The sequence below is a fragment of the Eumetopias jubatus genome, unplaced genomic scaffold (genome assembly GCF_037043125.1).
Source record: "Eumetopias jubatus isolate StellerSeaLion01/CBP00866 unplaced genomic scaffold, mEumJub1_p1.0 scaffold_2, whole genome shotgun sequence".
NCBI lineage: Eukaryota > Metazoa > Chordata > Mammalia > Carnivora > Otariidae > Eumetopias > Eumetopias jubatus.
The window spans coordinates 147,860,195-147,886,494 of record NW_028274808.1 but is presented as its reverse complement, the minus strand read 5'-3'; the positions used below and the strand labels follow the sequence as shown (position 1 = coordinate 147,886,494).

Below are 26,300 nucleotides of genomic sequence, written 5' to 3'. Positions count from 1 at the left end.
CCCATGGAACATTCTCCAGAATAGATCACATCCTAGGGCACAAATCAGGTCTCAATCGGTAACAAAAGATTGGGATCACTTCTGCATATTTTCAGACCACAATGCTTTGAAACTAGAACTCAATCACAAGAAGAAAGTCAGAAAGAACTCAAAGACATGGAGGCTAAAGAGCATCCTACTAAAGAATGAATGGGTCAACCAAGAAATTAAAGAAGAATTTAAAAAATTCATGGAAACCAATGAAAATGAAAACACAACTGTTCAAAATCTTTGGGATGCAGCAAAGGCGGTCCTAAAAGGAAAGTATATAGCAATACAAGCCTTTCTCAAGAAACAAGAAAGTTCCCAAATACACAACCTAACCCTCACCTAAAGGAGCTGGGGGAAAAACAGCAAAGAAAGCCTAAACCCAGCAGGAGAAGAGAAATAATAAAGATCAGAGCAGAAATCAATGAAATAGAAACCAAAAGAACAGCAGAACAGATCAACGAAACTAGGAGCTGGTTCTTTGAAAGAATTAATAAGATTGGTAAACCCCTGGCCAGACTTATTAAAAAGAAAAGAGAAATGACTCAAATAAATAAAATCATGAATGGAAGAAGAGAGATCTCAACCAACACCAAAGAAATACAATTATAAGAACATGTTATGAGCAACTATATGTCAGCAAATTAGACAATCTGGAAGAAACGGATGCATTCCTAGAGATGTATCAACTACCAAAACTGAACCAGGAAGAAATAGAAAACCTGAACAGACCCGTAAGAGTAAGGTAATTGAAGCAGTCATCAAAAATCTCCCAATAAACAAGAGCCCAGTGCCAGATGGCTTCCCAGGGGAATTCTACCAAACATTTAAAGAAGAATTAATACCTATTCTTCTGAAGCTGTGTCAGAGAATAAAAATGGGGGGAAAACTTCCAAACTCATTTTATGAGGCCAGCATTACCTTGATCCCAAAACCAGAAAAAAGATCCCATCAAAAAGGAGAATTACAGACCAATATCCCTGATGAACATGGATGCAAAAATTCTCACCAAAATACTAGCCAATAGAATCCAACAGTACATTAAAAGGATTATTCACCACGACTAAGTGGGATTTATCCCTGGGCTGCAAGGATGGTTCAACATCCCCAAATCAATCAATGTGATACAATATACTAATAAAAGAAAGAACAAGAACCATATGATCCTCTCAATAGAAACAGAAAAAGCATTTGACAAAGTACAGCATCCTTTCTTGATTAAAACTCTTCAGAATGTAGGGATAGAGGGTATATACCTCAATATCATAAAAGTCATCTATGAAAAACCCACAGGGAATATCGTACTCAATGGGGAAAAATTGAGAGCTTTTCCCCTAAGGTCAGGAACACAGCAGGGATGTCCACTATCACCACTGCTATTCAACATAGTTCTAGAAGTCCTAGCCTCAGCAATCAGACAACAAAAAGAAATAAAAGGTATCTGAATCATCAAAGAAGTCAAACTCTCACTCTTGGCAGATGATATGATACTTTATGCGGAAAACCCAAAAGACTCCACCCCAAAACTGCTAGAACTCATACAGGAATTCAGTAAAGTGGCAGGATATAAAATCAATCCACAGAAATCAGTGGCATTCCTATACACCAACAACAAGACAGAAGACAGAGAAATTAAGGAGTTGATCCCCTTAACAATTGCACCCAAAACCATAAGATACTTAGGAATAAATCTAACCAAAGAGGCAAAGGATCTGTACTAAGAAAACTATAGAATACTCATGAAAGAAATTGAGGAAGACACAAAGAAATGGAAAAACGTTCCATGCTCATGGATTGGAAGAACAAATATTGTGAAGATGTCAATGTTACCTAGAGCAATCTACACATTCAATGCAATACCTATCAAAATACCATCAACTTTTTTCAAAAAATTGGAACAAATAATCCTAAAATTTGTATGCAACCAGAAAAGACCCCGAATAGCCAGAGGAATGTTGAAAAAGAAAAGCAAACCTGGTGGCATCACAATTCCAGACTTCAAGCTCTATTACAAAGCTGTAATCATCAAGACAATATGGTACTGGTACAAAAACAGACACATAGATCAATGGAACAGAATAGAGAGCCCAGAAATGGACCCTCATCTCTATAGTCAACTAATCTTTGACAAAGCAGGAAAGAATGTCCAATGGCAAAAAGACAGTCTCTTCAACAAATTGTGATGGGACAATTGGACATCCACATGCAGAAGAATGAAACTGGACCATTTCATTACACTACACACAAAAATAGGCTCAAAATGGATGAAAGACCTAAATGTGAGACAGGAATCCATCAAAATCCTTGAGGATAACACAGGCAGCAGCCTCTACGACCTCAGCTGCAGCAACTTCTTCCTAGACACAGCACCAAAGGCAAGGGAAGCAAGGGCAAAAATGAAGTATTGGGACTTCATCAAGATGAAAAGCTTTTGCACAGCAAAGGAAACAGTCAACAAAACCAATTGTATGACATATCAGATAAAGGGCTAGTATCCAAAATCTATAAAGAACTTATCAAACTCAATACCTAAGGAACAAATAATCCAGTCAAGAAATGGGGAGAAGACATGAACAGACATTTCTGCAAAGAAGACATCCAAATGGCCAACAGACATGTGAAAAAGTGTTCAACATCACTCGGCATCAGGGAAATCCAAATCAAGACCTCAATGAGATACCACCTCACACCAGTCAGAATGGCTAAAATTAACAAGTCAGGATGACAGATGTTGGTGAGGCAGCAGAGAAAGGGGAACCCTCCTACACTGTTGGTGGGAATGCAAGCTGGTGCAACCACTCTGGAAAACAGTATGGAGGTTCCTCAAAAGTTGAAAATAGAGCTACCTTATGACCCAGCAATTGCACTACTGGGTATTTACCCTAAAGATACAAATGTAGTGATCCGAAGGGGTACGTGCACCCCAATGTTTACAGCAGCAATGTACACAACAGCCAAACTATGGAAAGAGCCAAGATGTCCATCGACAGATGAATGGATAAAGAAGATGTGGTATATATATATATATATATACATATATATATATATATATATACACAATGGAATATCATGAAGCCATCAAAAAAATGAAATCTTGCTATTTGCAATGATGTTGATGGAATTAGAGGGTGTTATTCTAAGTGAAATAAGTCAATCAGAGAAAGGCAAATATTATATGATCTCACTGATATGAGGAATTTGAGAAACAAGACAGAGGATCACAGGGGAAAGGAGGAAAAAATGAGCCAAGATAAAACCAGTGAGGGGGACAAACCATAAGAGACTCCTAATATCAGGGAACAAACTGAGGGTTGCTGGAGTGGTGGGGGGTGGGAGGGTTGGGGTGGCTCGGTTATGGACACTGGGGAGGGTTTGTGCTATGGCGAGCCCTTTGAATTGTGTAGGACTGATGAATCAAGACCTGTACCTCTGAAACAAATAATACATTATATGTTAAAAAAAAGAAGAAGAAGATAATAGGAAGGGAAAAATGAAGTGGGGGAAATTGGAGGGGGAGACAAACCATGAGAGACTATGGACTCTGAGAAAGAAACTGAGGGTTCTAGAGGAAAGTGGGTGGGGGGATGGGTTAGCCTGGTGATGGGTATTAAAGAGGGCACATACTGCATGGAGCACTGGGTGTTATATGCCACCAATGAATCATAGAACATTACATCAAAAACTAATGATGTAATGTATGGTGACTAACATAACATAATAAAATAAAATTAATAGAAAATGAAAACTCAGCTAACAAGCATATTTAATAGTGCACAAGCATATTAGTAATTAGAAGAATGTAAATTAAATCACAAATAAGATATAACTTATTACCTATTAGTCTGGCAGAAATCAGCAGGCCAAATAATACCACGTGCTGGCAAAGATGACATAGGAATTCTTATGCACTGCTGATGAGAGTGTACACCGGTTCAGCCATTCTGAAGAGCAATCTCGCACTAATTAGTCAAATTAAGTGGATGCACACCTAATGACCCAGTATTTCTGCCTTCAGAAGAACTTTCCACAGGTCCATAGGGGACAAGTCGGAGGCAGTTTAGTATAGCATTTCTTGGGTTGATGGGCAGGAGGTAAAATATGGTAGATACACACTATGAATCATTCTGTGGCAGCCAATAGCAATGGATTAGATGTACATTTAGCAACATGGATAGAACTTAAAAACATCTGAGTAAAAAAGTATGAAACAAGAAGTGATGCCATGGACTGAATATTTGCCCCCCACCTCCCAATTCGTATGTTGAAATGCTAACCCTCAGGGTAATGGTATTAGGAGGTGGGGCCTTTGAGAGGTGATTAGGTCATGAGTGGGGTTAGTGCCCTTATAACAAGAAACCCAGAGAGCCCTTTAGGTCTGCTATGTGAGGATATACCTAGAAATCTGCAATGTGCAACCTGAAAGAGGGTCTTCACCAGAACCTGACCATGCTGTTCCCTGATCTCAGACTTCCAGCCTACAAAACTTTGAGAAGTAAATTTCTGGTATTTATAAGCCATTCAGTGTCGGGTACTTTGATATAGTTGCCCAAACTGACTAAGACAAGTGATTTATAACACAAAGAATAAATTTAAAGCATGTGCATACAAAACAACAAAATGCATTTTTTGAATGAATGAATGAATGCAAACAAAAGAATACACATGAAATAAAGAATGGTTGCCTGCAAAGTGAGGTGAATGGGAATGTGTTATGAGAAAAATAATGATGACCAGAGAAGTGCCTTGCCTGTGCTCATGATGTGTTATTATTTAACTCAGCCTTTGCACCTGAGGCTCCTTCACTCCTAGAGATGCATGCTTTACTGAAACCTAAAAGTCCACTTTCAAACACAATTTTGCTATTATAAAAGCACTTCTGCATTTCTTCACTTCCTTTTAAAAGATCTATTGCATTCCTGTCCATTTACTTCAGTAAAGACAATGTCTTGGTTAGACTAAAACATCAACAATGTTGGCTATAAAACATAAAGAAAACAGATTTTAAACTTTCTCGACTTACTGTAAACATTTCCCAAGTTCAAAGAATTTGTACATCGAAGACAGATTTTTTTTATTATTGTTTTCCTATTGAAGAAGTTATGTGGAGTCACTCAGGATTAAAGGGATAAAGGAAGTACTAGGGCATGTATCCAAGATTTTTTTTTTTTTGTGGTATTCCTCAAGAAAGTATTGCAAATGCTGTTTTCTAAGGTGCTGTAGATACAAAAGAATGGAAGAATATATTTCAGCCTGTAAATGTTAATTAATAATTTGGAGGGACAAGACTGCAAGATGGAACAAAATGCATCATTTAGTGAGGCTTGAAAATATAGGTTATAAACTCCATGATATTATTGCAAGTATGTTGCAATTGAGTATGCATACGGATAAAGGTCAGATGGTGATATGAAAACATGAAAATTGATTTGAGAAAGAAAGGAAAAAAGGTTCTTTGACTACTAAAACAAACCGATACATCTGCCATTCTTACCCTTTTGAAATAACTGTACTGACATGCTTCCTTGTCAAAGAAGTTAAACTGAGCTTAGTTTTTGAGTGATGGTTCACATACATACTGAGGAGAACTATTATATAACTGAGTTTCCTTTTTCCTTTTTGGGGGCAATCCTGTATTTTAGTTTTAACGAAATTATTAATATTGCATTTGAACATTACACTGGCTATTTTATCTTTATTAGCATGTTTGTGAGATAAAATGAATATTTGTGATTATCTTTCCTTCTCTCATATATTTTTAAAATATTTTAAATCTTAAAATGTGGTCCTACAAAAAAAGCATGTGGGTTTACAGATAACCATTTCTGATATGGCTAAACTTTACCATTTGGGTGATATTATGGGGCAATGGGGGAAGCCATAGCCTGTGATACAGTCGGCCTCAGTTCTCTCACCTTTAGATGAGATGAATGAGTAAGAAAGAGTGGCTTGTCAGAATCACTGTTTGTTAGAATGCAGATTCCCTTACTCCCTCAGCCCTGCCTACCCATCTCATTAGACACCGATTCAGGGAATCTGGGGGGGCGGCGCTTAGGAATCTTCAAGGTGATTTTGATGCAAGTGTCTGAAAAATCATCTTTTGTGAAATATTGAGGGAAATGATCCACAAATCCCTTCCATCTACATTATTTTACAACAGAAAGGATATTGTGTGACTTACCAAATTCTCGCTCATCTCCCGTAAGTCCTTAAGTTGGTATGTGCTGTTTTGTCCAGAATTACTATTGACTGGTAGATCTGAAATTTTAAAGGTGCTGTGATAATACTCCATTTTCTGGCCTGTGATACAAAGGAAAAGTAGAAAATTACATGATATGGGCATAGATTTCAGGATCTAAGGCACAAACAAATATAATGGGGCTAATATAGAGTCTTAAATTATTGATGAGATTTTTTAAAAATTTAGTTTCATAATAATATTAATGAAAATAATGATTAATGTTTTATGTTAATAATAGCTGATATTTTTTAGTGTGGACTATGTTGCCAAATATTGTTCTGGGCACTTTACATGTATTAATTCATTTGGTCCTCGTTCTAGCTCTCTAAGATTGGTGTTACCTCCATTTCATAGGTGAAGTAAGTGAGGCACAGAGGTTTTAAGTAATTTGCTCCATGCTATATAACTAGCAAGTGGCCTGAGTTTAAACCTAGACAGTGTGACTCTAGAGCTAGAACTATTAATTCCTATATTGTCCCTTGTTGAGGGACAATGAAATGTATACCCTTATACTCTACTGGAAGTAGATGTAAATGAACGTCCTTGTGAATTTTGATTTGTAATCAGAGAGCCAGGAACAGTAAGAAAGACAGGAAAAGAAAGGGGAAAAACTGTCAGAGGTGGAAGGTAAGAACACTGTGTAACTAGGGTGAATCGGACAGATCTCTGCTTGGCTACTGGGAAAGGTAAGAAAAGAGAAAGTAGTGGAGACTCCTGGGAAATCTGGTAATCTTAGGAGTATGTCCTTGTTGGGGGCGCGGTGGCCAAGAAAGCTACAAAGAACTAAAGATAGAGAATGGAGCAACCACAGAACAATATCTCTCCCTGAGGAGCTTGGCTCAGGGAAGATAAAATGGGTTTCCCAGTTATGGACCTAGGAAAGAAAGAGGGATCTCAGGATAGTACATCTTCTACGTGGGACATCTTGGACTCAGGAGTGCTTTTTTGGCCCCTCTGATATTTATCTATACAATCCATATTGTTATAAAACCTTATAGTCATAATAAAGGGGCTTTTATGCAGTCAAATTAACTGACCTAAGAATCTTTGGCCATTGGCATTAACTACAGGTGAGGTTGTCATAGGAAGCCCAGAACTGTGTTCCTTAAAACTTTTAAAGCTCCTGATAGAGTCTTCATCACTCCCCATCAAATCTGTGGAAGATGACAATAGATGAGACCATTCAAGGAAGCAACCTGAGCTAGTTGTTTTATCATATACATTTGTGTGAGTGACACTGTGGAGATTTGTCAAAAAATGTTAATGGTTTGCAGTCTGTGCAGAGAATGATGCAATTTAGAAAGAATTCTAAAATGCAGTATTTGTGTAATTATAAATATATCAATTTTATTTATTTATTTAGGCAATTTAAAAATACCTGAATATCATTTTGGAAAGAATAAAATTTTCTCTAAAAATAAGTAACAACATTCTGTCATATCTATAGTTTACCAATTATTTCAAAATTCATTATTTCATTGGACGTGTTTTTCTTTTGCCTTTGAAATGTTGGTGGATAAGATGAGCCAACTTATATCCATAAGATGGATAAGTAAATGAGCCAACTTATTTAATAACTAATTTATCAAATTTTTTCACTTGAGTTATTAGAGTTATGATTGCTAGTAAATTTGTTATTATTTTTGATATTTTGTATAGAATCTCAAAAGAATACTAGATTGTGATCTCTAAGTAGATAGGAAACTGGTCTGCTTTACTTAATGCTGTATCTTGAGTCATCCAGAAAAGTACTCATATATAATTAGGCAGTCAGTAATTATTTCTTAATAAAATACTGAATAAATTAAAAAAATTCTAAATGTGGGCATTTGCTGGTAAAAGTACAAAACTGTTTTTGGATGAAATTACATATACATATATACAAATGAAGGTTTACAGAAAAATGAAAACAAACTGGATGAAATCCATAATTTTTACCTACCAGAGACTAACAAGTGAGTCAGAACACCAATAGTCACTGCCACCACTGTCAGTAATAACACAATGAGAAGGGCAATCATCCATGGTTTCAAACCTCTGTTTTGGGTGCCAAATCCTACTGTTCTGTGAAAAAGAAAACTCACCAGTTATTCTTACATGGTAATGGTTACAGCCTTTCTGGTTTTCTTTTGGATAAGATCAAGTTGCTTGTGTCTACCTTTCCCAGCAAGAAGCCATTTGTCTTCAATTTTCATCAAGGTCATCTTGGTATGAAGGGAGGTGTTAAAAAGATCAGGATCTGAGAATCCATGATGTTGCTCCCGGTTTATATTTCTGGAGGCACTGGCTCTCTGTGGTGGCCAGTCCTGACTTCTCTTAGCAGTGTGGTCCAAAGTAGCACACATGCTTATAAAAGGACTATTCTTCCTCCAGCACTTTTTTCCCCCCTCTTTTCTCTGCCTATCCTTTTAGAGTTTACAAAGTGATTTCAAATCTCTTATCTTATTTACTTTTTATCTTCTAAGTCTTTATTATGAAGTGTTTCAGATACATAGAAATTTAGAAAGAATAGTATAGTGGAACACCTCTGTATTTATCACATCATTTTATCAATTGTTAATATTTTTGCCATTTTGCTTCATTCATTTTGTTGCCATATTTTAATATGAAATAAGGCATTATGACTTTTCACTAAATCACCATTATAAACAGGGTATTTCCAACATAACCATAATACCATTACACTCCGAAAAAGTAGCAATATTTCTCCAGTATCTCCTACTATCCAGTCCATCTTCAAATTCCCTCTTTTATCTGCCTTATGTTTACTGATGGTTTGTACAAGTTAGAACATAATCAAGAACCATGTAATATATTTGGTTGTTATGTCTTTTAAGTCTTTTAAAGAAGAGTCCTGTTTCATTTTAAAATTTTAATGACATTGACTTGTTGAAGAAATCAAACCGGTTGTCCTTTAGAACATCTCACCTTCTTGCTTGTCTGAATGCTTTCTTATGATATCACTTAACTTGTTCTTCTAGCTCCCTCATTTCCTGTAAAGTTAAACAGATCTAAAGACTTGATTAGATTTTGGTTAAATTCATTTGACAAGACTACTTCAAATGTGATGCTGTATATTTTATATTTTTATCACATCAGGGTTAGAGGAAATTTCCACAATTTAGGAGGAGAAAAATAACTCTTTGCTTTTTTTCTTAGCACCTTATGATCAACAATAGTACTAATGATATTGTGTCAAGTATTTGTTTGCATGTATATTAATCTAAACTTAACTGTGAACTCCTCAATGAGCTGGACTATTGTTGTTCATATTTTTATTATTAAGATTCATTAAGGTGCCTGGTAAAGAGTAGGAATTTTATAAATCCATGAGAGGCAGATATTATGCCAGCTTTACCTATGAAATAACAGAGGCTGAGAGAGAGGATACTTGATTAGAGTCAAGTGGCTTAAAAAATCCTGGTCGTCTAACTCATTCTGTAGTGCTCCTTCTCTACAACTTGCCATTGTAGTCAACTTTATTTATCTCTTTCATTAGAATTTAGCTTTGGGGGCAGAAGGTATTTTTCATATTTACTTCACAAGATTTAGTGCAATGTTTCGCACTGAATTAATTTTAAATAAATATTGGTTGATTTATAGGGATTTTTTCTTTTGAATATAAACATATTTTATATGTAAATGCAAGCACAAAAGATACAGTTTATGGACCTAAATAGTTAAGAAGATGATAGTTTTGGCATAAGTAATACATTTACCTTATAAAACTAGTGGAACTTGAAAGATCTGAATTCTGCTGAGTATAGAAAATATTGACAATGTGTGCATTGACTGATTAAAAAGAATCTAGACAACTGGCTGTGGAAAGGCAACATGTCTTCCAATGGACAAAAGCTAAGGTGCCAGAATATAACAACAAACAGAAGCTCCATGGAGTATAATATTACTTAGCCTCTTAAGTGGCTTCAAACCTAAATTCAGAAGTGAAAGATAACTTAGAGGCTACTTGTAAAATTCAACACATTTCCCAGGTGAGAAAACTGAGGCCCAGAGATGATTAAATGACTTCTTTGATACAACCGAACTAGCAGTCATCTCAAACTCATGCCTTCAACCCCTGGGGCACTATTATTATTATTATTATTATTATTATTATTATTATTATTATTTTGCAGTGCCAGACAGCTTTTCCACTGAGTCCATGTTAAAATTCTTCAATTGATTTATTATTTATAGATTCATCTATTCAATCTTTCATTCATTCTTCATTTATTTGATCATTTTCTCCGAGAATCTTACTATATCTTCAAGTCATTCAAAAACAATAAGAGAACCAAAGAAGAAAAACTAGACCTCAAGGAGATTTATAAGCTTTGAAATCTATCTTCCCATCACAGCAGAGTTCCTCTGATTAGGACAAATGAAGAAAGCAGATGACAGGAAGATCATATCCCACCACTGAGATGCACACAAACTCACACTGTTACAGACTGAACGGTAGGACTCTCAACAGAAGAATGGTTCAATAACCAATGACACACTGCTTCATGTGCTGTGGCAGTCATACCTATAAATCCCATACAAGAGCTGTGAGCATGGGGGTGGGGAATGGAGACCAATGAATAGGAGTGTTAATGTTTCTTCCTTTGAGAAAACATCTGGGGAGTATCAGGTGTACAATGCCAAATTACAAAAGCTTCAGGAGCCATAGGCTAAAACCGCAGCTACTTAATCCTATATGAATAAACTTTCAACTCAGTGTCACTTTTATGAATACAAACAAGAAATGCATGAAAGCAAACATGCATCATCAACTTTCCATTCTAGAGAGATCCTGCTAGTGATTTGCATAATATCATTTTAGATTTGAAAAGAAATAGGCTTTGTAGAGCCTTGGGAATCTAGCCTGATTGTAAGTAGAGATGCACTGCACCATGGTGCTCATGCATTTTTTTCTGCTTGCATCATAAAACAAACACTGGCGTATTAATTTTCTATTGCCACAAATTGCCACAAAGTTAGCGGCTTAAATGAACTAGCTCATAATTCTGTATGTGTCATGTCTGAGTTCTCTGCTCAGGCTCTCACAAGGTTGAAATCAAGGTGTTGGTTGGGGCAGCTATTTGATCTGACATTTGTGATCATATTCCAAGCTCACTTAGGTTATAAGTAGAGCTCAGTTCTTTGAAGATTTTATTTATTTATTTATTTATTTATTTATTTATTTTTGTTTATTTATTTAAGAGAGAGAGAGCATGCTTGTGAGCAGGGGGAGAGGCAGAGGGAGAGGGAGAGAGAAAATCTCAAGCCAACTCGGGACTGAGTGGGGAGCCCAACACAGGACTCAATCTCACTGCCCTGAGATCATGACCTGAGCCAAAATCAAGAGTTGGGCGCCCAACAAACTAAGCCACCCAGGCGCCCCAGAGCTCAGTTCTTTGAAGCTGAACTGGGGTCCCTGTCCTCTTGTTGGCTGTCACAGACCTCGCTCAGCTCCTAGATTCCACCCACATTCTTTGCATGTGGCCCACTCCATCTCTACAGCCAGCAATGGAGAATCACCCTCAAACAAATCTCTCACATCTTGAATCTCTCTGTCTTTCCAGGTAGAACTAACTAGTCCTTTTCAAAGGTGTCACCTGATTAGAGTAGGCCCACCAAGGATAATCTCTTCATCTTAAAGCCCACTGACTTGAGACCTTGATTATATCTACAAAATTCCCTTACAGCAGCACATAGATTTGAATAACTGGGAGAAGAAACTTATACATCAGGGGATGGGAATCTTAGAGTTCTTTCTAAAATTTTTTCACAGCTGGAAATATTATGACTTTCATGAAAATGGACAGAAATCTCTACAGCCTTCAGAGAAAGCATATAAGATTTAAAATTTCTAATTTTTGTGGGGGTGGTAGAGAACTTTTCATTAAAATGGAATTTTATGTTGAACATACAGCTAGAAGACTAAGGGATATTTTACCCAACTAAAAATTGGGGGGAATACAAAGTGAACTCTTAGAACTTGAAATGGGAAGAAAACTGAAAGTAATCCCTGATTATGACCTAATTAGCACTCTGCATTCCTTTAAGAAAAGGGCAAATACAGGTGATACTTATTCAGAGTATCACAACCTATAATCTGTGTGAAATTTATATTCATTTCATCTTCATTAAGTTTGGTTATTCAGTGTTTAAAAGGGCATATTCATCACATATTTCCAAAGATGTTTTCAATGAAAACGTGGTGATAATGTGAATAATTTTGCGACTTTGTTTTCTGCAGTCTTGCAGACTGAAAAATACACACCTTGAGGAATATATAGAGCAGTAGAACTGTTAATGATCTGAGTTGGGATATTCATTTCTTCAGTAACTAAGCTCTAAGCTGACAACTTTTATATATGTGAGTTCAAAGATGGTTTGGGTCAACAAAAGATATTATAGACCTCTTTCTCCACATGGTTTTCCTTTTTCTAGAAAGGCCTTCCCTGAAGGCAGCACCTTAGGCTCACTCCTCAGTCAACCATGTGCTCTTTATCATTTTATCTGTAAGTTCTAAATATTTCCATTTTCAAGATTAGTCTTCTGCTTTCTTGTAGGTAAATGTTATCATTGTACAAATGTAAAAACATGGTTATTATACAAATGCTAATTTACAGAGGAGTTATGTTCTCATAAATCTTCATAAAGACAGTATCTTGAAGTTTAAAATATACTATCTGATTTATTTTTTTTACTCTTTATTTTTAACTTTTTTATTTATTATGTTCAATTAACCAACATTTAGTACTTCATCAGTTTTTGATGTAGTGTTCAATGATTCATTAGTTGCATATAATACCCAGTGCTCCTCACATCACATGCCCTCCTTAATACCTATCACCCAGTTACCCCATTCCCACATCCCCCTCCCTTCTGCAGTCCTCAGTTTGTTTCCCGGGGTCCAGAATTTCTCATGTTTTGTCTCCATTGGTTAGCTTCCCAGCCCACGTATAAGACTACTTAACTCCTAATGTAACTGAACAAAAGTGCTAAGTGCACTAAATTCCTAGAAGCCCTTTGGTGCAGAAAACTTTGCTCATCTTTTCCTAGCATGGTGCCTATCCCTGGAAAAAAGTTGTTCTAGAACCAAAGTACCAAATTCTCCTTCTACCAGTGAAAATTGTCATTCCGTTTGAGCCATTTAAGTCAGACATTTGCGATAGAAAGCAACCTTTTTTGGTGACCTAATATACTCTGATATGTGAATATCTGTCTGGGTACTCTGGGACTACTTTATTTTATTTATTTATTTTTTTAAAAGATTTTATTTATTTATTTGAGAGAGAGAGAATGAGAGATAGAGAGCACGAGAGGGAAGAGGGTCAGAGGGAGAAGCAGACTCCCTGCTGAGCAGGGAGCCCGATGTGGGACTCGATCCTGGGACTCCAGGATCATGACCTGAGCCAAAGGCAGTCGCTTAACCAACTGAGCCACCCAGGCACCCCCCACTGATTTTTTTATTGGAATACAGCCATGGTCATTTGCCCCCAACTTGGGAGCACCCAAATTTATAAATCAATTAATAATAAACATAAAGAAACTCATTGTAGGGGACTTTAACACCCCACTTACATCAATGGACAAATCAATGTAAGCAGAAAATCAACAGAAAACCAATGGCTTTAATGATACACTGGACCAGATGGACTTAACAGATATATTTAGAACATTTCACCCTAAAGCAGCAGAATAGACATTCTTTTTGAGTGCACATGAGACATTCTCCAGAATAGATCACATCCTGGGTCACAAATCAGGTTTCAACAAGTAGAACAAGATTGAGATCACACCAAATATATTTTCAGACCACAATGCTATGACACTTGAAATCAACTACAAGAAAAAGTTTGGAAAGACCACAAATACATGGAGGTTAAAGAACATCCTGCTAAGGAATGAATGGGTTAACCAGAAGATTAAAGAAGTTATAAAAAAAAAACAGGGAAGCAAATGAAAATGAAAACATGACAGTTCAAAACTTTGGGATGCAGCAAAGTCAGTCCTAAGAGGGAAATATATTGCAGTGCAGGCTTACCTCAAGAAGGAAGAAAAGTCTCAAATACACAATCTAACCTTACACCTAAAGGAGCTAGAAAAGGAGCAGCAAATAAAGCCTAAAGCCAGCAGAGGAAGGGAAATAATAAAGATTAGAGCAGAAATAAATGATATAGAAACAAAAAAACAGTAGAACAGATCAATGAAACTAGGAGTTGATTCCTTGAAAGAATTAATAAAATCGACAAACTCTAGCCAGACTTACCAAAAAGAAAAGAGAAAGGACCCAAATAAACAAAATCATGAATGAAAGAGGAGAGAACACAACACAACAAACACCACAGAAATATAAACAACCTATAAGAGAAAATTACGAAAAGTTATATGCCAACTAATTGAGGAATATGAAAGAAATGGATAAATTCCTAGAAACATACAAACTACCAAAACTGAAACAAGAAGAAACAGAAAATTTGAACAGAGCCATAGCCAGCAAAGAAATTGAATCAGTAATCAATCTCCAAACAAACAAAAGTCAGGGCCAGATGGCTTCTCAGGAGAATTCTACCAGACATTTAAAGAAGAATTAATACCTATTCTTTTCAAACTGTTCCAAAAAATAGAAATGGAAGGAAAACTCATTCTCTGAGGCAGTATTACCTTGATTCCAAAATCAGACAAAGACTCCATTAAAAAGGAGAATTACAGACCAATATCCCTGATGAACATGGATGCAAAAATTCTCAACAAGATACTAGCAAATCTAATCCAACAGTACAATAAAAGAATTATTCAGTACAATCAAGTGTAAGTTATTTCTGGGCTGCAAGTGTAGTTCAATCTTTGCAAATCAATCAACATGAAACACCACATTAATAAAAGAAAGAATAAGAACAATATGATCCTCTCAACAGATGCAGAAAAATCATTTGACAGAGTACAGAATCCATTCTCGATAAAAACCCTCAACAAAGTAGGGATGGATGGAACATACCGCAACATCAGAAAGGCCATGTATGAAAGACCCACAGTGAATATCATCCCCCTCAATGGGGAAAAACTGAGAGCGTTGCTTCTATGGTCAGGAACAAAGCAGGGATGTCCACTCTCACCATTATTATTTAACATAATAATGGAAGTCCTAGCCACAGCAATCAGACAACAAAAAAATAAAAGGTATCCAAATGGCAAGGAAAAAAGTCAAACTTTCATTATTTGCCGATGGCATGATATTCCATGTAGAAAATCCAAAAGACTCCACCAAAAAATTGCTAGAACTGATAAACAAATTAAGCAAAGTTGCAGGATACAAAATCAATGTAGAGAAATCTGTTGCATTTCTATATACCAATAATGAATCAGCAGAAAGAGAAATCAAGGAATTGATCTTATTTACGATTGCACCAAAACCCCTAAGAGACCTAGAAATAAACCTAGCCAAAAAGGTAAAAGATCTGGACTCTGAAAATTATAGAACACTTATGAAAGAAATTGAAAATGACACAAAAAAATGGAAGAGCATTTCATTCATGGATTGGAAGAACAAATACTGTTAAAATGTCGATATTATGCAAAGTAATCTACACATTCTCTGCAATCCTTATCAAAATAACACCAGCATTTTTCACAGAGCTGGAACAAACAATTTTAAAATTTGTATGGAATCACAATAGCCAAAGTAATGTTGATAAAGAAAACCAAAGCTGGAGACATCACAATTCCGGACTTCAAGTTGTATTACAAAGCTGCAATCATCGAGTATGGTACTGGCACAAAAACAGACACAGAGATCAATGGAACAGGATAGAGAACCCTGAAATGGACCCACAACTGTGTGGCAACTAATCTTTGACAAAGTGGGAAAGAATATCTAATGGAAAACAGTCTCTTTAACAAATGTGTTGGGAAAATTGGACAGCCACATGCAAAAGAACGAAACTGGACAACTTTCTTACACCATACACAAAAATAGACTCAAAATGGATGAAAGACCTAAATGTGAGATAGGAATCCATCAAAATCCTAGAGGAGAACACAGGCAGTAACTTCTTTGACCTTAGCCGTAGCACCTTCTTCCTAGATGTCTCTAGAGGCAAGGGAGAAAAGGCAAATATGTTCTATTGGGACTTCATCAAGATAAAAAGCTTCTGCATAGTGAAGGAAACAATCAACAAGACTAAAAGGCAACCTACAGAATGGGAGAAGATATTTGCAAATGTCTTATCAGGTAAAGGGCTAGTATCCAAAATCTATAAAGAACTTATCAAACTAAATGCCCCAAACCCAAAATATCCAGTTAAGAAATGGGCAGAAGACGTGAATAGATATTTTTTCCTAAGAAGACATACAGATGGTTAACAGACACATGAAAAGATGCTCAACATTGCTCATCATCAGGGAAATACAAATCAAAACTACTCTGAGATATCACCTCACACCAGTCAGAATAGCTAAAATTAACAAGTCAGGAAATGACAGATGTTGGTAAGGATGCAGAGAAAGGGGAACCCTTTGACACTGTTGGTGGGAATGCAGGCTGGTCCAGCCACTCTGGAAAACAGTATGGAGGTTCCTCAGAAAGTTAAAAATAGAACCACTTTACTACCAGCAATTACACTACTAGGTATTTATCCAAAGGATACAAAAATACTGATTCAAAGGGGCACATGCACCCTGATGTTTATAGCAGCATTATGAACAATAGCCATATTATGAAAAGAGCCCAAACGTCCATTGACTGATGAATGGCTAAAGAAGATGTAGTATATATGCGGGTTGGAATATTACTCAGCCATCAAAAGGAATGAAGTCTCGTCATTTATAACAAGATGGATGGTGCTAGAGTGTATTATGCTAAGACAAATAAGTCAGAGAAGGACAAATACCATATGATCTCTTTCACATGTGGAATTTAAGAAACAAAACAGGTGAATGTAGTGGAAGGGGAGTAAAAAAAGAGGACGGCAAACCATAAGCGACTCTTAACTATAGAGAACAAACTGAGGCTTGATGGAGGAAGGTGGGTGGGGGATGGGTTAAAAAGATGATGGGTGTTAAGGAAGGAACTTGTGTTGAGCACTGGGTGTTATATGTAAGTGAGGAATCACTAAATTCTACTCCTAAAACCAGTATTACTGCATATGTTAACTAATAAGAATTTATTTTTTATTTTTTTTAAAGATTTTATTTATTTGACAGAGAGAGAAGCAGCAAGAGATGGAACACAAGCAGGGGGAGTGGGAGAGGGAGAAGCAGGCTTCCTGCTGAGCAGGGATCCCGATGCAGGGCTTGATCATCATGACCTGAGCCGAAGGCAGACACTGACTGAGCCAAAGGCAGACACCTACTGACTGAGCCACCTAGGTGCCCCAAGAATTTAAATAATAACTTTAAAAAAACTTCCAGAAAAAAAAGAAGAAACAAAGAAAACTTTGATATTCCTTCTGTGTTTAGCTCCCAGTTATGGGTAGGAGTGAAAGGTGGGGCAATGGGAGGATGGGCAAAATTGAATAATATACCATTGTGAGTCTAGTGCAAATTTTCTGTGGAAAATTCAAGCTGAGCTGAATTCAGGGGACTCACAAAAGGAAAATGAGGACCCTAGAAAAGAAAAGACTCTATTTCTTCCCCTATCTAAGGAAATGTCTTCACCCTGGTCCCAGGGATGGAAATTTGGCACACTGGCAAAAAAAGGAGCATAACTGAGAATTTTGAGGCAAGGAGCGCCTGGGTGGCTCAGTTGGTTAAGTGACCAACTCTTGATTTCAGCTCGGGTCATGATCTCAGGGTTGTGAGATTGAGCCCTGAGTCAGGCTCTGTTCTGGGTGTGGAGCTTGCTTAAGATTCTCTCTCTTCCTCTCCTTCTGCCCCTCTCCCCATTTCTCCCTCTCTTAAAAAAAAAAAAAAGAATTTTGAGGCTGGAAGGGGGAAGCATGAACTAAGGGGATTGAGAACACCTTCCCTGGATTCCACATGGATACTTCATCCCCATGGAGTGAAACTCCCACCTCCTGCTACTTCCTTGCGCTGTTACTCACCGCTTAATCACGTCTGCCTTACTGAGCTGGATTTACTCCAGTCTTGCAGCCCTATCTTTTTTTCTACCCAACCCTAATGAGTGAATTAATTTCAGATTCTTGTCCATTCTAGATCTTCCTGTCTTGATTTAGTAAAAGTGCCTTCTCTGGCTGTATTCTAAGATAGGATAGGTATTTAACTCTCTTCTACCTTCAGATATCAGCAAAATATGAACTTATATGGTGCTAGTTTATAGCTACAAAGCCTTCCTTAAATAGTTTTGAACTTGCACTTTGTGTTAGTGGTACAGCACCATCACATGTTAGTTTAAATTAATGCAACATAATTGAACTGACTTCCAACTGAGAGTGGTATAGCTTTAATGATAAGAAACCAATCTCCGGAGCCAGACTACCTGTGTTCAAGTCCTAGCCCTGCCATTTGCTAGCTCTGCAATATGAAGCAAGGTATTTGGCTCTTTTGTGGTTTAGTCTTCCCATTTGTAAAAAGGATATGACATTAATACCTACCTCATAGGATTTATATGAACAGTAAGTCATTAATCCATGTCAAGTGACCAGCACATAGTAAATACTATATAAATGTGAATTATTTTTTTAAAGATTTTATTTATTTATTTGAGAGAGAGAGACAGAAATAGTGAGAGTGAGCATAAGCAGGAAGGAGAGGGAGAAGCAGGAAGCCCGACGTGGGGCTTGATCCCAGGACCTTGGGACCATGACCTGAGTTGAAGGTAGGCACTTAACCAACTGAGCCACTCAGGTTTCCCTAAATGTGAACTATAATCACTATTTTTGTTGTTGTTATTATTGTTACACACCTGATAGAAATCAGCCATGCTGAGAAAATGGGCATTTAATTTTAGAATATTTATGGTAGGTAATTTTGAGACCAGTAGCATTTTAGATTTTAGCATCATCTTAGAGAAGCCCAACAGGAAAGAGCTCAGATTGGAAAGATACTAGGAAATACCCCAAATATTTTTTATTTAATGCAGTATTAGTCAACAAAAAATGCGTTCCACTGTGTCCCAGAGTGACAACAAAATGGAGATGCTGTTTTACAAGTACAATATTAATGGGGGAATAAGGGATTGAGGAACAAAATAGAAACTTGTTACAGAATGTTGTACTTTACTGGAAAAGATAGCACCAAATGTTATGTGGAGCTGTGTGTGCATGTGTATTTGTATGTGTGTGTATGTTTGGTTTAGTCCTAACATGTTTTTAGCACAAGATGCAGTCCCACCTATTAAAGTTTGTAAAATATGTATCACATTAGGGGTTAAGGTCCAGGCTGAGGTGCTATATATGTGTGAAAAATAAACTGTATTCAAATGCCTAGGTCAGAGCCTTGTATACCATAAATATGTCCTAACTACTTCTAAGAATTGATTAGTTATTATAATATTTCTTATTCCTCCTTTGTCCTTTTCTTTGTCCATCTGTCTATCCATTCAATTATCCATCTGTTCGTCCATCTATCCACCTATTTTTCTTTTTCACAATCTTTTATTCAGCCTCTATTTTGTTTTAAGGCATCATGCAGGGCTTAGAAAGGCATGGATGAATAAGACATGGATTCTACCCTCATGTAGCTCATGGTACAACCTGTAATGCTTTTGTCTCAACCTGTGCCATATGATTGAAAAGAACGAAGCATTGTAAACTTCTTTTCTATAAATATTTAAAACAGCACAAATAATAAATTTCCATTAAGGTAACAAAAATGAACATTAAAAATTGTGAAATAATAGAAAAAATTATATATTGGTCTCTGGCCCTAGTTCCTGACACAGAGCTCCTAAAACCCTTGTAATTTCCTACGTGATAAGAGTCCTAGGAGCATCTTTTGTTCTGATACTTGGTCTTTAACCTCAGTTCCTGACAGAGAGCCCTTACATCCCTTGGAATTTCCTGGTTGATAGCAGTGTCTTTTGTTCCAATGGGGTAACTCTCAGTGGGCTCCCAGATAGCTTCAGGATGGGGACTAGTCACCAGAAAGACCAAGGTATGGTTACAAACTTGGAACTTTCAGCTTCATTCTCTCCACCCCCACCTGCCATAATCCTCTCTGGGAAGGGGAGAGGGGCTGAAGATTAAGTTCATAATTGATTATGCCTATATGATGAAACCTCCATAAAAATCCCAATTGTATGGGTTTTGGAGACCTTCTGGGTTAGTGTAGTATGCGCTGGGAGGGTGGTGCACCCCAGTTCTACAAAGACAAAATCTCCTGCGCTGGGGACACTTCTGGACCTCGTCATTTGGCTGTTTATACATATACTTTAATATCATTTAGAATAAACTGGTAATCTAATAGGTAAACTGTTTTCTTGAGTTCTGTGAAACCACCCTAGCATATTAATTAAACCAGAGGAGAGGATTTTGGGAAGCTCCAATTTATAGCCAGTTGTGAGGAACTCAGGTAACAACAACCTGGACTTGTGATCTCTTTCTGCAGTGGGGCAGGAGCAGACTTATGGGACTGAGCCCTTAACCTGTGGGGTCTGTGCTAACTCCAGTTAATGCCGGAATTGAATTGTAGGACACCCAGCTGGTGCTGGAGAATTGCTTGGAGGAAAACCCCACCTACCTGGTGTCAGAAGTGTTATGAGTGCAGTAGTGGCGTAAGAAAGGAGTTTAGTAGTTTAGTAAAGGAAAACACAGGGAATTTTTCTTTGACAAAGATTTAAAAAAATTCCTTTAAGTCTTCACCTGCCTGGACAAATCGTCTCCAAGCATCCTGGTATTACGGATATGCTCTACCTCTTAGGGTTATAAGACTTTGGTTTTAGTGCCTGCTTGTAATTCTTTGACATGTATCTTGAGAAGTTTATGAAACCTCTCTGAATTTCAGTTTTTATGCTTGTAAAGTGGTGATAGTAAATACTACCCAGAGACATGAGGCAATAAAGTGAGTAAATGAAGTACTCTAGCACAATCAAATTCCTACTCCGGGTCAGGAGTTCTCATAGTTTTCTGATACGATAGTTGTCACAGTTTCGTGGAGTGGGCCTTACCACCTTATCACCAGCTCAGCCATAAGAAAATTAAAGATCAGAGAGGCAGAACAACACAGGTAACAGAGCTAAGGGAAGGCCTGACCAGTTTGACTTCAAGGCTATCTGTCCCATTTGTAACCAGACCGCAGTGATAATGAACGTGAAAGCCTTTTGTACCATTCAAACGTTGCTTACTTTTATAGCCCCAGTGGGTCAATCTGTTGTCATTGCCCAAGATATTTCACAGGCCCAACTGTGAATGTATTGGCGATTAGATGATGTGGATAGCTTGAGTTTAAAGTCAGTAACCATGATCCGGGGCAACTTTCTTTTTCTTTAAAATAGGATAATAGCTATTACCCTATTAGCTAACTCATATGAGGATTGTAAATAATAAATGAGATAATGTGTGGAAAACGATTCGCATTTTATAAATAGATAATAAATGACAGATGTTATTATAATAGTTAAAAATAAATTACCACCCAGTAAGGATTAATATGCTTATCTGATCATACACTCCTAACGTCTGGGTTTCCAAGTACTTTATATACATATCTGCCAGCCTGCCTACTTTATCTACAAGTATATTATTCCCTATATGCCACACAATTGGAAAAGAGGGAAAGCAGAACAAACAAGATGCTATAAATAGCCTTTAACTCTCAATGATATGAATATATATTTCAATTTATTGACTCTAGATAAAGCCCTACGGAGTGAATCTTTTTTAGCACTATAAATCTTTTACTCAGTTTTTACATTAAGATCGAAACGTTTTCTCTTGAGAATTATCAAAAAGAAGGAAAAGCAGGACATCTTAATAGTTAAGCTCAGATTCTGGCTCCAGATTGTCACAAATCCCTACTCTTTCATTCCTTAGCTGTGATGTAGGGCCAACTACCTTTTCATCTATACAGTGGAGATAATAGTGGCACCTAATCATAGGATTGTTGTGAGAATTAAATAAGCTAATATGTAGCCAGTATATGGCACTGTGAGTTGTTGAAAAGAACCAAACAATAAAATTTAGTTGATAATTTATACAAAGTTTCGTGATCGGTAGGTAACTTGGAGTATTATTTTGGTTTTAAAACTGTAGAGTTTTTTTTTTAATATATTAGAGAATAAACTTGGCAAATTAACAAGTTGATTGAAATGAGTATTTAAAATGAAATTAAAATTTAAATCATCAATATTTGTAAAGGTTTGCCCAGGACTATCTTTTTCTCTAAAGGATGATAATGAAGAGGAGGAACTTAATTTTTGAATTTATTGATAAGCAATGCTGAAAATAATGAGCTGTAGGAAGAGAACAATGCCAGATTTCTGGGAACAGGACAGTAATCTCAGATGAAGTCATTTGGTATTTTATCTTCTATAAGAGAAATAATTGAGATTTTAAGTGAATGAATCATCCAATTAATTTATAGGTAAGAGTAGGGGTATGGATACTGCTAAAGGCAAATGCAAATGGGTATTCACAGCAAAGTCTGAGCACCAAGGACTATCTCTGAAATGTAGAGATGGTCCCAAACCTCATAGAGAAGGGATCCCAGGTTCAATGTAGGAGAAACAGTGAAGATATGAATCAAATATATTTTGAGAAGGCTTACACATTGTATTTCTTATTAGAGAAAAATGGTGAGCATGGCTGTAAAATATATTGTAAAAATACTGTAGGTAAAACACAGGGTGTCATAGTTATTATTGGGCATTTGCTTTTTTCCAGTCCTTAAGCCTTCCTATTAGTGTGACCTGCTCTCTCCTGCAAATCCTCCAAATCCTGGATGAGTGTTCTGTGAAGTTACCTTAAAGATACCATACACCTTCAGTGTTTCCCACTGTCCCCTTTCTTTACCAAGTGTCATGGATACCCTGAACAATAGCACTGACCCTTAATATTACTCCTAAAATTGTTTCCCTTAAACTGAAAACATTTTTTAAAAGATTTTATTTATTTATTCATCAGAGAGAGAGAGAGCACAAGCAGGGGGAGTGGCAGGCAGGGAGAGAAGCAGGCTCCCCGATGAGCATGGAGCCGGATGTGGGACTCGATCCCAGGACCCTGAGATCATGACCTGAGCTGAAGGCAGATGCTTAACCGACTGAGCCACCCAGGTGTCCCAAACTGAAAACATTTCTATAAACACACAAATATTCATTAGAAAAGAGGACTTTTGGTAGTCTATAATCATGAGACTTGATATTTTTAAAAGAATAATTTGGGGAATGTGTAATATGAAATCTTGGAACTATTGCTTTATAGTTTTATATCATGATTTCCATAAACATAAAATATGCATTTTTGAATTCAATGACTTAATATTCATTTTAAATATTCATTTTGTCTAGCAAAAATATTATACTAGGTATTTACATTTGTGTACTCATTCATTTGTTCAACAAATATTTATGGAGTGCTGATTATGTGTGAAGCCTCTGAAACCTTTTTATAATTACTGTGTGCTCACTAAAGGACTAATACAAATGTGTATTTTATTAGTGGGGAAGGCAGCCCAGTGAAGTCCATTAACTTAGTGGCTGAGCTAGTGTTAAATTCTCATCTCTGAAATTCCCCAGGTGGAATCTTTGTCACCTAGAGAGGCTGAAAAAGTCTGAGAAGTCTGGACTTAGGAGTCGTGGATGGCAGCTCTTGGACTGGGTCATCATACAGCTCCATAGATTCGAAGAAGGCCCTTAATTTCTGTTTCCCTCAGAGTCCTCATTTTAAAATGGGAGTTAATGATACCTATTCTGAAATATGTAAATGAAATGACATATTAAATGAAATAACATATGTAAAAATGTTTTGAAAGTGGCATAAATCTAAGCAATGGTGAAGTAAACATCATGGATGTTTAAAATTGCTATTTTAACTGCATATAAAGTTATCCCAAAGAATCTTATTTTTTCCTCTCCTTTGCATGTGGCAAACCCCCTTTTGGAAAAAAAGACCTTGAAATAATTGTTTTTTTTTCTTTAATATTTAAAAGGGAAATTTTAGGAAGTAGACAGGCTTTCCCCAATCTGGATCTCCTGTTTCCCTTCTTCCCACAGGAGTCCTAGGATTTCTATGAGGAAGGTGGGTGTCTCTGCAGCTATGGAACTCCCAATCCACATTAGTTCCCAGGACTGACTATAAAGTATAAAGAAAAGCAGCAAAAGAGAAATGCTTTAGAAGCTAAGTTCAGTCAGATTGCTTAAAGGAGGCTTTCCTTAAAACAATTGAACACCTTCCCCAACCTCCCAAAACCAGAATCAGTCAGAGCATAAGGTAATACAGTTTTTCATTAACTTCTAAAATCCCAGCTGTTGAACTTGGCAACACGAAATAATGCTAAGAATGGTTTTTAATACAAAAATATTGATTTCAACTACAGAGATTAATGCAGCTGCTATAATTCCAGAAATCTCACAAGATCCATCAGATTGAATCCACTGAGGACATTTCATAGGCAATGCTCTGACATTGCTCTGAGAATCTAGCCACTGGCAGACAGTAGAGCAAACCAATCATTTGCTAAACAAAACTGAACTTACCTATACATTATCTTCAGGAGGAAGAATATGTTCTTGAAGATCTGAGCCTCCTGAGCTCGACTTTCTAATCAACTGCATGCCATCTCTAGATGTATTAGAGGTCTAAGGCTGAAAGAAATTAAACAAATTACAAATAGTTGAAATGAAACTAGTTCAACAAGTCTGGACAGAGAAGCCTCAAAGCATAGAATGGTTTGAAGAAAACAGCCCAGAGATAGCGTAGTCCCAACAAGAAAGCAACATATGTTTTTGGTATTGACTAATTTTGTTAAAGGAAAAGAAACTGGTTTCAAGGATTTGAATGAGAAATACCTTAGGAATTTGCAAGGATTAAGAGTTTAAAGAAGATTATTGGTAGATATACAAATACCTTAAAGAAACCTGCACATAAGAGCTCTTAATAAGAACAATCAGGTATCTTAAAACCTAGAGTCATAATATAATTCAAGAAATAGTCTTTAATTTTTTGTTGAACAAGTTATCTTCATGTATCATGGGGGTATAGTGAATTTATTAGTATATGTAATTATTTTTCCTTTAAAAAATACTTACTTTTGAGAGTACATACAAATAAGTTCATATCAAACCAGATTTTTTCCCAAAATCACTTAATATAATAAATACACATGCTACAATTTATACTTATGTAATATAAATTACAAGTATATTTTCTCTCAATATGTATATATGCATATATATAAGGAGAGAGAAAGCAAGAGAGAGACATTTATCAGAATGAAGAAAATAGAAAGAAGATTGGGAAACAATATTTTCAATAAATTTTTAATCAGATGTGAATACCCAGTCTTTGTGAATACTGAAATATTAGAGATGAAGCTGAAACTCTGACCATGTCCTGATCATGGCTCCTTGCCTTCTCCTCAGAAGCAACTAATGTCATTAAGGTTCATTTTTTTTTAAGATTTTATTTATTTGTTAGAGAGAGAGAGAGAGAGAACACAAGCAGGGGGAGTGGCAGGTAGAGGGAGAAGCAGACTCCCTGCCGAGCAAGGAGCCCGATGTGGGACTCGATCCCAGGATCCTGGGATCATGATGTGAGCTGAAGGCAGATGCTTAACCAGCTGAGCCACCCAGCGTCCCAATGATCCAACTTGTTATAAAACGTACTAAGCATTTACACACACACAGACACACGCACATATGCCCATAGAAAAACTTATGAATATTGATTAAACAGTATCATATTATACACATCCTTGTGCAATTTGGTTTTTCTTCCCTTAATATTTTGAAGATCTTTCTATGTTGAGAGACATAGATTTACCTTATTTTTTTTAACAGCTACATGCAGTATGAATATACTTCGTGTTGAGCCTTGTTTGTAATCTTACAACCAAATGATACCCATTTAAAGGGAAACACTGTTTATTTATTTATTTATTTATTTATTTATTTATTTATTTATTTAAGTAGGCCATACCAGCATGGAGC

The 26,300-nt window shown here is 36.6% G+C and overlaps 1 protein-coding gene across 1 annotated transcript in view; it reads right to left on the bottom strand.

Moving 5' to 3' along the window:
• The window catches only part of TMPRSS11A (transmembrane serine protease 11A), a 45,967-nt gene extending 35,176 nt beyond the window's left edge, over window positions 1–10,791 (bottom strand). Inside the window, exons 1-3 of the mRNA XM_028100568.1 lie at window positions 10,706–10,791; window positions 8,208–8,344; window positions 6,206–6,324 (exon numbers count right to left, since the gene is read on the bottom strand). Coding sequence (XP_027956369.1) covers window positions 6,206–6,324; window positions 8,208–8,344; window positions 10,706–10,791 — 342 coding nt within the window. The remainder of the gene's footprint in view (window positions 1–6,205; window positions 6,325–8,207; window positions 8,345–10,705) is intronic.
• Window positions 10,792–26,300: the final 15,509 nt, after the last annotated feature.